Genomic DNA, 14110 nt, shown 5'->3' on the forward strand with positions numbered 1-14110 from the left:
CCATTGCCTCCTTTTGTTCCATGGCAGAGTGTAATTTCTAAAAGTCACCTCGAAATTTCCCTGGGACAACATATCATCATTCTTGCAAAATGTTTGGGGAGATAATTCAAATGAATCGGTCTTTTCAGGCTGATTGCTAGATTTGCACAAGTTTTCTTATCCTGGAGCAGTCAGTCCTGATGTCTTATTACGTACTTGGTAGCTTATTCGACTTAAAAATATTTTATATGAGCAATGGTGTTCTTGTAGTACTGTATTCAAGGGAAAGAGGAAAGGAAATCTACTGATCAGAGAAAGTACACAGGGGTCTGGACCCCTGAGTTATGTCTTCATGTCTCTGTTGCATTGACGTTTGACGTTATGCAAATCTAGTCAGCTCCTTGGTTCTGCAATTTGGGAAACCAGTGTTACCTGTCTTAGAGAATACAAGCATATTGAGAACCTCTGAAGCAAAGGTTTAGTTTAGTTTCAAGCATAATCATGTTGCAGTGGAAACCTAAAGCTCCAGTTTCCCAGTGTGTGGTTCAAGAAATATCAAGAATATTAAAATGTGAGCCTTTCTTCTCTTTCAAGCCAGCCCTTTCTTGGATAAAGGGTCAAAAAATCATCAGAAGGATGGGACACCTCCCTTGTGAGGAAATGCTGAGAGGGTTGGGATTGTTCAGCCTGGAGAAGGCTCCTGGGAGACTTTATTGTGACCTTTCAATATTTACAGGGGGCTTATAAGAATGACAGGGACAGACGTTTTAGCGGGGCCTTTTGCAATAGGACAAGGGGTTTAAAACTCAAAGAGGGGAGGTTCCGACTACATATAAGGAAGAAATTTTTTATGGTGAAGTTGGTTAAACATTGGCACAGGTTGCTCAGAGACGTGGTAGAAGCCCCATCCCTGGAAACATCCAAAGTCAGGTTGGATGGGGCTCTGAGCAAGCTGATCTCGTTGAAGATGTCCCTGCTCACTGCATGGGGGTTGGACTGGATGACCTTTAAAGATTCCTTCCAACCAAGCTATTCTATGAGTTTATGATAAACAGGTTCCCTGCAGCTGCCTTTTCCACAGTCCCTTGGGATGAGCCTAGCTCACGGCACTCTGCCTCTGTAGTATCAAACTGAGCCCTAGCTACTTCCCCTTGACCCGACTGTACTTATAACCTTTCCACACCAGCAAAAACCAGCCCTGCAGGCACCATGGGCCATACCTTAAAACAACCCTGAACCCACCTGCCAGTGTCATTTTATTGTGCAAAAGGTCTGTTCCTTTGTAGTCTACAACAGAGTTTTCATCTCTGTTTTCTCATTAATGAAAAATTGAGGAATGTTTCCCGCTCTGACCCCCAACAGCTCGTCTTCTCACACTGCGAGCTGAGTTACTGAAGCCTCTTCACTGCAGCGCTCAATTATTCAAAGGTCAGATGCGTCCCTTGAGGTTTGACTGTAGACCCAGGTTAATGCTTACAGCCCAGTGCTGCTGAGCTAGCTCCCATCCTGCTGAGCTGAACTACTGAGCTGGCAAGCTGTCTAGAAATCCACCTGGCTTTCTGTAAGCAGGGAAACAGCCCCTCAACTCTGAGTACAAACCTCAACAGCCTTCCAGGCCCTTTCCCAGCCCTGTTTGCAAACATCATGAAATACCCTTGGCCTCTTTCTCCATCAGTTGAGAGGGGGCTGTGTACCACCCTCGCAAGGATGTGCCCAAAGCTCTTTGAAGATGAAAAGTGCTCTGGAAGTGCTAATTATTTGGAGCAAGTGCCTCATTTATGTGCTGACTTTCCTTTCTCTCAGGGGCTTAGAACTCTATTAGGGAACTAAAACTGTACATTTCCCCTAATGCCCCTGCAAAATGACTGTCATATTTGGCTCCTCTGGATTCCATTTTGGGAAGACAAGAGGGAGATTAGATTTTAAATGCCTTTATTAGCATATATGGAAGAGAGGCATGGGGCATAAAAGGGCCCTGATTAGTTTTGGTCCCATTTATCCCACAGCTGAACTGAGCTGTGGCAGAAAACGCAATCTTTTAGGTTGTATTTGTCTCAAATGATAACGGTGACTAGGCATTTGTCAAACGCAGCAAATTCCTGGCCCGACAGGCTTACCACCACCTGGCACTGCTGTGAAGTTTTACCAGGGTTTTTGAATACTGAACCCTTTTTTGCATAGCCCTATGCATACAACTCTTTTCTAAAATTGCTCTTAGGACAGTCACAGGAAGCGAAAGGCTTGCCATTTTAGTGCTAAAACCCTAATTAACTGTAATTAAATGTTTAGTTTGTGCCAGTTCGTTTTTGCTGTCGCTCTTGCTTCCTGTGGGATGCAGTGGAGAGTCAGGAGAGAAAGTGCAGCCAGGCTCTTGCAGCCTCCAGACAACTACGTTGGAGGGCTCTGAATGGTGACAATCAGGAGAGGAGTAGGAGGGGGCTCAGTGTGCACTGAGCTGTACCCAAAGTGACAGCGGTGCTGTGCACCGGCACTGTGGTTCCCAAGGCTGACCAGCACTGCTCTGACTCCCATGTAAGACTGGCCAGAGGTCTGCACTAACTAAGCTAACAGGAACATTCCCCAGCGTTGTACATTACTTATGGATAGAAGCATTGAAATACTTCCCATTGGCAATTCTCCTTCCCCCATCTCATGCCACGTCAGGGCGGGATGTACGGCACAAAAGTCTGCTGAACCATAGGGTCCTGCAAAGTCGAGGATAGTCTCAGCTGGGCCTCTCAGATCTTTCCTTGGGGCTTTGCAATGGGCTGTACAAGTGGACGTGGTTACAGAGGAGCACTTGTTCTTTGGCATCATAGGAATGGCAGCCCTGCAGGCAGGGAGTTCTGGCCGAGCAGAGATTCCCAAACTCCTTTGCTTCAGACTGGAGAACCCAGAAGTCTTGTTAGAGAGGAGCTAAAGGGGTATTGTGGTTTGTTGGCAATTTTCTGATGTTGCTAGTAGTAGTAATAACAGTAATAATAATAATGATAAAATAAAATTTGACATGAAAATGACATTTATTTGAGTTTAATAAATCTAAAAATGTCAATTCAGTTTGAAGAAAACCTTAATTTTGCTGTGTTAGTCTAATGGTGCCAAAATAAGACTCTTCTCCCTACCAGGAAAAAAATCTACCAACTCAAGCACGATTATTTTTTAAACTAAGAGAAATTTCTGAAACATAGGGGAAACTTTTGACAGAATAAAAATAGCAAGTAGGGAAAGCTTTTTTCTTGGACGTTTTAGACGAGGGAAGTAGCTAAATCATTCTCAGTCTGGGAGACTGAATCACTATTTAAATTTAACCAGCAAAGCGAACCAGCAAGGCTGTCCTCCAGTGATCCGCCTGCTAACAACGTGTGCCCTCCGCTCGGGCTGATGAGCAGCAGCACCTCCCACTGTGCACGCCCTGGTGCACAGGGCTTTGTACCCACCAGCTGCTGAGCACTAGACAGTCGTCTTTTCTCTTCTGTAGGGTAACCCTTTTTCTGTAGGCTTTTATTTCTTCTTTCCCTTTTAAAGCAGGCTGCTGTTCTTCATTCACTGTTCAGCCAGGGAAAGCCTTCCCTCCCTGGGCCTGATGCTTTTCACATCGCTGAGGCTAATTGACAGTAGGTTTAACACAGATCTTAATTGTAACTACAAATGCTTTGGGAGTGGAAAGAGAAGCCAGACCTTACAGCCTTTAAAACTCCCGTCAGGAAAAAATGTCTTTGTAAAAACCTTTCAATATGTAAAATGACATAAAGGAACGAAGCAGGGATGTAAAGGACAGACAGTCCCCCAAATGCAGGCAGCCTCCGCAGCCTGTTGCAGCGGGACCTCCTACACATCTCCCTGCCTTGAACTGACTAACCAGCCTTGCATGGTGCTGGCCTCTCCAGCTCTCTCAGCAGCAGAAGAAAGACTACAGATGGCACATACAGCCTTTGAATTGTAGCGGAGAGGAAGACTAATTTGATTGCTGAATCTCCTGAAAACATCCCATGTGCTCTTAGTCTGTGGCAGAAGCCTGACTGTGCCATGAGTTGGAGAAGCTTGTCCTTCATCCCTCAGCCCTGGGTTCTACAGGAGGGAAGCCCAGGTACACGTGTCCAGAGGCAGCCACAGGCACCCCGTCCCCCATGGAGTGGGGACAGGACTGCAGCCCTGGCACCCAGCCACGCTGATGTGGTCCTACGCTTCAACTGACCTGCATCCGAGCATGGACAGAGGAAGTGTGTTTTATATCCACAGCTCAAAAAGCAGCTGTAGCCTTAATTTCTCCACCTGCAAAGAGTAGCAGTGTCTCAGAAGGAACTATGGGCACATAAAGCACACATGGGCTTAACATTGACAAACTCTGGCAGACAAGGCCAATTGTAGGTTTTACATCTTAATACCTTTTTATACTGCTCGGCTAATACACATAAAGTCTTCAATGCAGCATGTTGCTAGTCAAATATCAGCTGTTGGTTTTAAATAAGTGTAACACATTGCCCCTGTGACCCAGCCTCTGAACACACCCCGATATCTTTGGGTATACTGGACTTTCTTTAGAAGGCAGCTTTTACCAGCAGGTAATGTAGGTGGTGTGTTGCTGTCTGACACCCTTTTCTGATACTGAGAAACTTCACAATGCGTTGAGAAGTCCCATAATGTGCTCGGTTGTCATTCCAGTGCAGTCTGTTCTGGGTACCTACGTTCAGTACTTCTGGGGTGCTTGGAGGTTTGGCTCCCGATGGAAATGGGGCAGTGTCCCTCTGCTTTGGTCTGCATATAGTCTGAGTGCCAGCTGGCTTCCCATCACACGATTGACTGCAGCCCAGACCCACTTCTTGAAAAGTGACACCAGCAAAGGAATTGTTCAGTTCTGCAAGCACGAGTGACATTCAGGCAGGAGCAATGGCCAGTATCTCTTGCTGACTCTAATGCATGGCTTTGAAGTTAGGAAGACTCACCTTGAAGCCTGTAAGCTGAAGAATTCAATCCCTCCTTTTGGATTACAGAGGTGGAACATCTTATCAGTTTTCTTTCTTCGTATAGAGGGATGTTTCCATTTGCTATTTTTTCTCCCTCCCCTTAAGCATCTTGAGGTCTGCATCCCCCCTGGGGTCAGATTTAACAGAGCGGGTAGCGCCTCTTTGCTGCATGTCGTCTCTAAATCGGTCCCTCCCACACTAGTAGGCAAAGACAGAACAAGCCTCAGAGGAATCCGTGACATTTCTTGCCCAGCTCAAATGCAGTGAAGATGATGTTTGAAACACCATTAGTCATGAGTGATTACCAAAGCTTAGTTGTTGAGGTTCTTAAACTCCCCTCCAGTTCTGCACAGCGAAAGGCATGGTTGTGGCTGTGTTCTTTTTAATCGAGCTCAATTTTTATGGGTTCTGCTTATCTGCAGCCATAACAGGGAGGGAAATTCACCACTGTGCTGCAATTATTAATGATCCTTTAGGGTGCTTAAAGCTCTCCATAAGCTCTCCATTTCAAATACTCTATCTCTAAATGAATAAGGAGAAAACAGTCTGGTTTTTAGCCTCTCTAGTACAACTAATATTCAGAGAAGTCATGAGGGGCAAGGCTTGGGTGCTGAATTGTAGTAGGTCCACTGTCAGTGCCCTGGTTGTCAAGGGTTTCCTGAGACCCTTTGTTTGAATCCGTGCTTGTTCCCTCTGCAGAAAACAATTGCTGCCATATCCATTTAAGGCATGAGGGTGTTTATTGGTGTTCCCAATATATTGAACACTGATCAAAAATGGTAGGAAAGCAGGAAGTCAGGAATATATCAGAAAAATAAATGTTTGTATCCCCTGTAATATTAGAATGCAATTTTAAATCATTTAAAAATAAATGCATGATATGGATAAGGACATGATAACAGTCAGGCCTTTAAAAGCTGATTTGTCTGTACTTCAGCACAGCATCAGCTTCATCCTGTCAAAAACCCCACAGAAACATCCAGCATCAACTCAACTGCTCATGAAGGAGATACAGACTTTATTGCATGCTGCATCAGCACTTAGAAAGAGCTCCTCCGTGTCTACTTTGGTAATTAAAATATTACTTTGGGAGAATTAAATTTCTTCAAGTCCAGAAAACGCTACAGAAACTAAATGCTCTTATAGCTGAAACAGCCTTTTCCTACCTTAACGAGCTGCTGCAAGGCTGGCTGTCCAGGAGCAGAAGTTCCAGGCAGTAAGGAACCCACCTCCCACCTAAGCTTCACTTTGTGTGGAATCATCGCGAAGTCTTTGCGGAGGTCATGATTCATTAAACTTGCTCTAATAAGGATTAATTTGTTCAACACAAAATACGGTAGCCATGGTCAAAGTGCTAAGAGTTCCAGCCAACCATGGACTCTGACTACATTTAAAACTGATATTCTGTGTGCATCTCATACTGACTGCAGACATCTAATTTAACAGTAGTTCAACAAGCAGCAGGTACAGACAGGTATATGTTTGGGAGAAATTAATCAGTGACAAGTTCCAGCATCATCCAGTCCCTTTGCCACATTCTACCTGTGTGCCTCCAAGTCTCTCTATTACTTCGATCAAAGCTGGTAAACACCAGGCGTCCAAAGCCCACGGCACAGTCGGTTTTTGTTCAAGCCATGTTAAGCTAGATTTTCACAGTGAGTGACCACAAATCAGGTGAGGATTTTCTCCATGAAGAAAGCAGTCATGCTAGGGGAAAGGCGATGTCCTAGTACACGTGAATGTCTAAGGGGGCTGACGAGGGCTGTGAGAGGCTATACCAAGGGCAATGATTTCTAAATGGCTTCCTTACGTGTACAGATGAGGGTTTTCTGAGAATTCCAAGCAGTCAACTTACACATACTCTGTAGTTGCACACACCAGTATAAACGTTGAGAGATATTCCTGAGTAGCCACAGCAAACACAGAGGTCGTGTGTGTGGACAGATACTTTATGGAGGGAGGGCCAGTCCTCAGTCTGACAAGTGTGCCCTTACCCTCAGTCTTCAATCTTACCCGCACGGAGCCTCGGGCATGGCTGCATGGTGCCACTGAGGCACCAGTGGGCACAGAGAGTGTGATACCGAGATTAACTCTGAGAGAAGCTTTTGACTTTTCTGCTTATTAAACTTCAAGGGAAAAAACCCAACAACTATCTAGTAGGAGAAACAAATCGGATATTAATGAAAGTCACATGCATCATTTACATAAAAGTATATTCAGTTATGTGATGGCACAGATTTTCATCACCTCTTGTTAACATTTCTTACTGACTTTTATTCAAGCATCTACTTAGTCAGGTTTTATTTTTCCACCAGAAAGGGGTACATACTTACTAGTGAGAAACAAAAATCTGATTTAAAAGGTGCCCAGTGCTTTAGGTACTGGTAAGTTAAATTTCCCCTAAGAATCATTTTTTCTTTCTGAAATTCTTAATTACCAACAAAAGACTGTCTTTAAAAGTATCGATAACAAAAATAGTTAGAGTATTTAAAGTAGAAGATTACAAAAGAGTGTATGTAGGTATGAAGTCTTTCATAATAATTAAAGCGTTTTTTAAATGGAAAGGCCTTTTTCTTAATTCTAGTCCCCTCCATGGCAAATTCTGGCACCTGCTTGAGTGCTTGGCTGAATCAAAGCTAGAGTATCTAAGCAGCATGACTTAAATCTTTCTGGTATAGAAATGCAGATACCATTAACTATGTTGAAAATCTATTCTGGAGTTTTATTCTTAATCGGGAAATTAATTTTTTTATTTCACATTTTTACCCTCCCATGGAATCCACAAAGATGTGATGGTCAAAGAGATGGATGTTGGTTCAGGATATACCAACACAGTGGTGAAAGGTAGATGCAATGAGATGGAATTGTGCTTCCAGGTGGCGCAGGCCAGGGCATGGTCTATGGATAGACCTACAGAGCTAAGTTCAGTATAATAGGATGGCATATCTTATACTGAAAAATACTATGTTACATTCTCCTCAGAAAACCTAGGCTATTTACTTCTCATAAATCTCATAAATCTGTATTATTGTCCTTCACTGGCCACAGAAAGGGTGGGCTGTCTGGTTCCTATCACCCCACTACTTTACCATCTTCTGTCCCATATTGCAATGGAGTTTCAATGGAGTATCTGAGAGGCAGCACCCAAATGCAGCTGAAATTCAGAGACTGGTTACTTCTTTTAGGTTCCTTTAAAGATCCTGGACTAATCAGTAAGGCAGGAGGACTTGTAGAAAGAATGGACAAGAGCAAATTAAAATATAACAAACATAATTTGCCCAAAGTCTTCGAGACAGATGAATGGATACAGACTGTTACTAGAAAATGTCGTTATTGTAGTTGCCATCACACTGTCCAGTTTGCGTAGTGTTTATTCGTCTATTTTAACTTATTAGATTAACAAATACATGTTGATACATATCTACCTCTGTCTTGAGGTCCTTGCACATATTTGGTTGTCATTTTTCATGTTAATAGTTTTCTGTCAATATCATGCAGTCCTTGACTAAAGTGCTGTGAACTAGGGTGCAAAGAAAATGCCCTCTTATAATTTCTCGTCTGATTCATTAGTCTGAGACACTAGATTGTGAGTATGTTGCAACTGTTTTGTAGCTAACTTGGGTTTGTTTTCCTTTTTCAGAGAGCAGATATAGCTGTTGCCCCCCTCACCATAACATTGGTGCGAGAAGAAGTCATAGACTTTTCTAAACCCTTTATGAGCCTGGGCATCTCCATCATGATCAAGAAGCCTCAGAAATCTAAACCGGGCGTATTCTCTTTCCTGGATCCTTTGGCTTATGAAATTTGGATGTGTATAGTGTTTGCTTACATTGGCGTCAGCGTAGTTCTTTTCCTAGTCAGCAGATTCAGCCCTTATGAATGGCACTTGGAAGACAGCAATGAAGAACCACGTGACCCTCAGAATCCTCCTGACCCTCCAAATGAGTTTGGAATATTTAACAGCCTTTGGTTTTCCCTGGGTGCCTTTATGCAGCAAGGATGCGATATTTCTCCAAGGTTTGTTCCATATCACTCCATCACCTTTTTGCATTTTATGGTCATTTTCTGATGCCATGGTGCATATATGTTACCTTGTCAAATTTCTTTTTAATTCCAATTTTTGTTTTGACATTCCATTCAATGCTAAGCATCATCATCAAGCCGCCTTGCTTGCTAACGTTAACCTCCAGAGTGAGTGGCATTGCCTTAAAATGCCATTTATGCATTTCGGCCAAACTTATATACACCATGTTGAGGCTGTAAAATGCATAGGGTTTTCTGTTTTCAGCAATGCTTGGAGGGCTACCGTGTTTTTGCTGCATATCTCATTTTGCGGTCATCTCCTTGGTGCATATAACATTCTGCTTTGCAATATAAGAATTGTTTTTAAAAAGTCACATGCAACAGCACTTTAAAACACCTCCACTCCCGTCATGGCTTCTGCTGTGCTTTATACTTTCCTTTGACCCTAATTTCTCTTAGTTTTGTTCTTCTTGAAACATCCTTTCATCTGTTACTAATTTGCTTACCATCGTCTTCCATATGTTCAAGTCTCCGTGTGTGCCTCTCTGACAGTTATTGTGTACTACTCTGTATGTGTATTATTGTTGCAATCCAGTCTAATCTGTTGTCCTGTGAATAATAGTCAATATGGTCTAAATAAGCATTGCCAGTTTCCTTAAAGATTTCTTTCTTATTCATGAAGACATTCTTCCTATGTTAAAACGTGTTTGATACTAGTTCCGATTTAACAGAGAGCACTGGTGTTAACTATTGTAGAATTGTATTTCTTTTTTAAAGAAGCATTTTGAAAACCACCTGAGAATACTGAAGCTCTCTGTAATTGAACAATGCACACCACAGATGTTTTCTGAATAATATGTATAATGCTTCTACATTTACACTGGTAAAATACTTTAGTGGTGTGCCTGTGATAAGCAGTAAAATCTCATTTCTTAGCGATGGAGCACTAGTTCTGCTTTGCACGACAAGTGTTTTAATAACCAGTTTACAGCTAGTGTAATTATTAAAAATACCTACTTAGTACAAATAGGATGCAGGTTTTCTTTTTAACAAGGTTGTTAATTAAAGCAAGAGAGATCTTTTCTTATATTTGAAATACACCTTGTCGATCTCCATAGCTGTGTACTTTTTTCAATACTCAAATCACTGACAAGATACCAGGTTTCCCTGGTCCATGCAGGGATCTCGGTGAAGCAAGTGATAAAACTTCTATGAAGTTTCATGGAAAGGATCATGATTTTACCTGTGACAGTGTAATAATCCTTTAAGTTCACAGTCATTTCACTTTCAAATTTCTTAGTGAAATCCAGGAGTTTCAGAGATGCTGGTGTGTGCCTGTTGGTATTTGATTCAAGCCACGCATATGTTTTAGAAGTCTTGGTAGCAGCCATTAGATTTCATATTTATTGACAGATGCAGTTGTATCCTATACAAAACATGCCTATATTTATGCCTGGATATGGCCGTGTGTTAGTCTTTGCAGAGTTATCAGTGTTCGGGTGTGCTGCCTCGCTGTATAGATAGAGCTGTGAGCCTTCTCCTCCTGTTTATACACTGTGTTTCTGCTTTATTCCTAAAGTCTGTATTAGAACTTTGCCTCTCTGCTTGCTGTTAAAGGTGATGAGTAGTGATAACATTTAAATTGCTGTTGACCATGTGTGTGCCCAATATAAAGGACCGGGAAATAAGCACTGGGACATCACATGGAAAGCTGCAGGCATTGCACTGTTTCTACTGGGTCTGTTTATTGACAGTAAATAGAAGCACATAGGATTTTTGTTAAGCTCTCATATGACTCTCTGACATATTCAGCCTTTTACCCTATATAATGAGTGGAACATATTCTATTTTTTTTCAATACTCTCATGATAAGTGCCTTGGTAATACCTACCAAAGAAAAGAGACAGCAGTAAACCTATTTATTTTTTTTATCCATCAGGAGCTATTTGCTCATGGCCCTCGTTTGAAGACATTGTCCAGTTATTTTGTTATCTTTCATGATAACAGATTCCAGGCAGTTACATGCATTGTTAATGAAAAGAGGAGAAATTTAATACCTTGCTTTAAATTCCAGAAATACTGTTCCTTTGACCAATATATTGATTTAAGTTGATTAAATGTCAAATTTCTTTTCTGTAGAAGGGTAGAGTATTCCCTAGTATTCCGTAGAATTCCCGAGTATTCCATTCTGAATCCGTATCTTTGTAAGGTTACTCCATTCACAGTACATTGACTATATGAATGTTTCATACTATTTTATTGCCATTAAAAGGGGCTTCAATCTTCCATTGTGAGTTTTGACTGAATAAATTTCTTATATGAGAGCATGCAGCACTTGTAGAGAGATGCCGACAAGCAGTCTGGAGAGATCACTTTTGTGCTTGCTGATAAAGGCTCTTTCAGCTGCCTTTGTGTGGAACAGCTGTGACATCTAATGACTAGTTAGATCTATCCTCGGTGAGTATGCTGTGTGGATATTCCAGAGGATATATCCCTATACTCTCCTCTCTGTATTTAATAGGAGTCATCTAAACAGAATCAGATAGCAGCCAAAGGATGGGGGTTAGTGCATCCCTTGATGGAATGAGCATTTATTCCAGCAGTTTTGTTCTGCTATCAAAGGCTGCTGCGTTTTCTGCATAGTGAGCTAAAGCATTCAAAATTCACTTTTGATGGATCAAAAGTAGATTATTAAACTTGCTTTAATGTGAGTTGCGTACGGCAAATGGAATCGGGAGAAAACACAGTCAAATCTGTAACACTGTTCTAAGCAAAAGTATCTTTGAAATCTCTATGAGACCATGTATGTTCATTTTGCTCTTTATTCATGTGGAACAAAGAGGCTAGATTAATTAATTGCTGATGGAAAAAGACAGGGAGTTCATTAAAAATTATCTCATGAGGCTGGTCATTTTAAAGGGTGTACGTCTAGGTGCCTGTTTTCACAGCAGAAGGCTCAAAAGACTCCTATTAAAGGCCATGGGAATGACTTTGTGGGACTTTCAAAACCGCCACGAGAGCTGGGTCACTAGGTATTTCTGAAACTCCCACTGCCAGTTCCTGTGATGGAAGCATCTCAAGTCAGTGCTTCAGATGCTATAATTGATTGTGCTCTGTCTCCACAGCCGAGGTGAGGGCAGCTTGGCCAGATGAGGCTGGCAGGAGAGGTTAGAGGGCTGGCTGGGCGTGTGAGCAAGGGGCTGAGCACACAGCTCAGGGGGTACCGGGTAGCGTGTGCACAGGATAGGAACGGGTTCTGGACAAGGAGAGTTTGTACCAAAGCTGCTCAGGATTATTTGTCAATATAACAGCCATCTTGTATTGATCAGAAGAGCCCAATTAAATACTGAGTAGTGTGAGAAGCTTATTATTTCTGTGTAGTATTGGAAATCAAATATGTTTTATGACCATAAGCAGAAACAAAACTCAAGCTATTTTGATAAATAAATGAGGTTTTGTTTGAATGTAGTGTTCTCCTGGAAACTGAATGTGAATTGGAATATTTATTTTGTTTTTCTCTTGTTACTAATTTGCTCTCATTTGACTCCATGCTTCCTTTTAAATTTCCTCTCAAGGTATGCACTTTTCCTGTTTACTTCCTTTTGAAATCATCATCTGACCTTGTTTTGATAATTGAGTTACAGTTCTGTTATTCCAAGTCTTTGTTACTCCATTAACACACTAATTTACTTTAAAATAATGTTGTTCAAAGTACCTATTTATTGAGGTAATTTGGAAAATGACATGTTGGCATAAAGTATTAGTTGTTTGTTTTTAAATTACAACACTGCATGCTTGGACAGGTACATCTTCATCAGAAAAAGTGGTGCTGGTATTAAAAGCTGTGATTGGTTTTTCTATAATTATTACCTGAGTAATGGACAAATGTTTCTGTGGTTCACAGTTCAAACCATACAAATATTCTCTTATTACCAGCCTGGTGTTTGTGTACTAATCCTTTTTTCTCCTGCATCCCTCTACACCAGCCCCTGCAGTGGGTATAAGGAGTCTTCATATCAGCAGATGGACTGGGGTGAACTGGGATCCTTTGGACAAGGAGGCTGCCAGGCCATGGTTGACCATGTTCCTATTCTTTCTCTGTCTGTCCTTCCTTCAGTGTCAGCTTTGTAGTTTGTTTTGGTTTTATTTTGCCCCGTCCTGTGCTACCAGCAGTTACAGCTATGTCAGCCCAGAATTCTTCACAGCAGCAGCTGTTTCATCTTCCTTCGCATGTCCATGGGAAGGCTCTGAGAGAAACAACTCTGTAATGACATGCACTTTTCCTTCAAGTGGCCTCAAGTCTTCTGAGAACAGCTTTGGCCCTCATCTGTCAAGGTCCCTCTCTTGTATGTAGGACCCACAGGGATCTGCCTTCTTTGCCAAGGGATCCAGCTGTACCCACCTTCCCCCGTCCCTCAGCCGCTCTCCATTTCCTGTCCCGTATCTGTCTGACTTGGTTCATGCAGGTTGCAGGTTCTCTGGGGCAAGTTAGTTTTACCTTTCTCTGTGTATAATGTGCTCTGTGAGCATGCAGCTCGACACAGACTTTTTATATTACAGCAGCGTGAGCTTGAGGTTTCACTGGTTTGGAAAACGCTTGTCTTCTGCACATCTTCATCTCAGCAACCCATCTGTCCTGCTAACAAAAGGGGCAGCTACCAATGCAAGTAAGAAACTTCCTATGGGAAACTATAGGCAGAATGAACACATACAATTTTGTTCCAGTAGTTCCATTGAATTTATTTAAACACCCTGACAAGTCTTTTTTTTCCATCTTCGTATTTCAAGACCAACTGTAAAGCAAGAGGGCTGCAGGAGCCTGGAAACTCCATATAAAGCTAGTTTTACTGTATGCAAGTGGATGTTTCATCTGCTGCTCCTGCCAGCCAAACTTCTGCTCAGTCTGGCTCTGAAACTGTCCACCTCTCTGCAGGGAGGAGGAATTCATCTCCAGGTCTTCTCTGAAGGCGGGAATTATGTGGTGAAGGAATGAACAAAAGGAAGATTAATTTCACCTGATGTGGCCATCTAAAAGCAATAGTCTGTGTTTTAGTTAGGCATCTCGGTTCCCGCCAAAGTCATGAGAGAGACGGGCACCCTCAGACTTATTCCACTCTACAGCAGGTGCAATAAATCTCTTTTTG

The 14110-nt window shown here is 42.1% G+C and overlaps 1 protein-coding gene across 7 annotated transcripts in view; it reads left to right on the forward strand.

Annotated features, from left to right (window-relative positions):
• GRIA3 (glutamate ionotropic receptor AMPA type subunit 3) overlaps nt 1-14110 on the forward strand; it is a 155246-nt gene that overhangs the window by 102867 nt on the left and 38269 nt on the right. For all 7 annotated transcript variants that reach the window (XR_008451393.1, XM_009571388.2, XM_009571389.2 and 4 more), the window contains one exon: nt 8584-8960. Coding sequence is in view for 6 of the 7 variants with exons in the window: in XM_009571388.2 (XP_009569683.1) it covers nt 8584-8960 (377 nt within the window). In the remaining variant the exon portion in view is untranslated. The remainder of the gene's footprint in view (nt 1-8583; nt 8961-14110) is intronic.

The sequence above is a fragment of the Cuculus canorus genome, chromosome 10, assembly GCF_017976375.1.
Source record: "Cuculus canorus isolate bCucCan1 chromosome 10, bCucCan1.pri, whole genome shotgun sequence".
NCBI classification, from domain to species: Eukaryota; Metazoa; Chordata; class Aves; order Cuculiformes; family Cuculidae; genus Cuculus; species Cuculus canorus.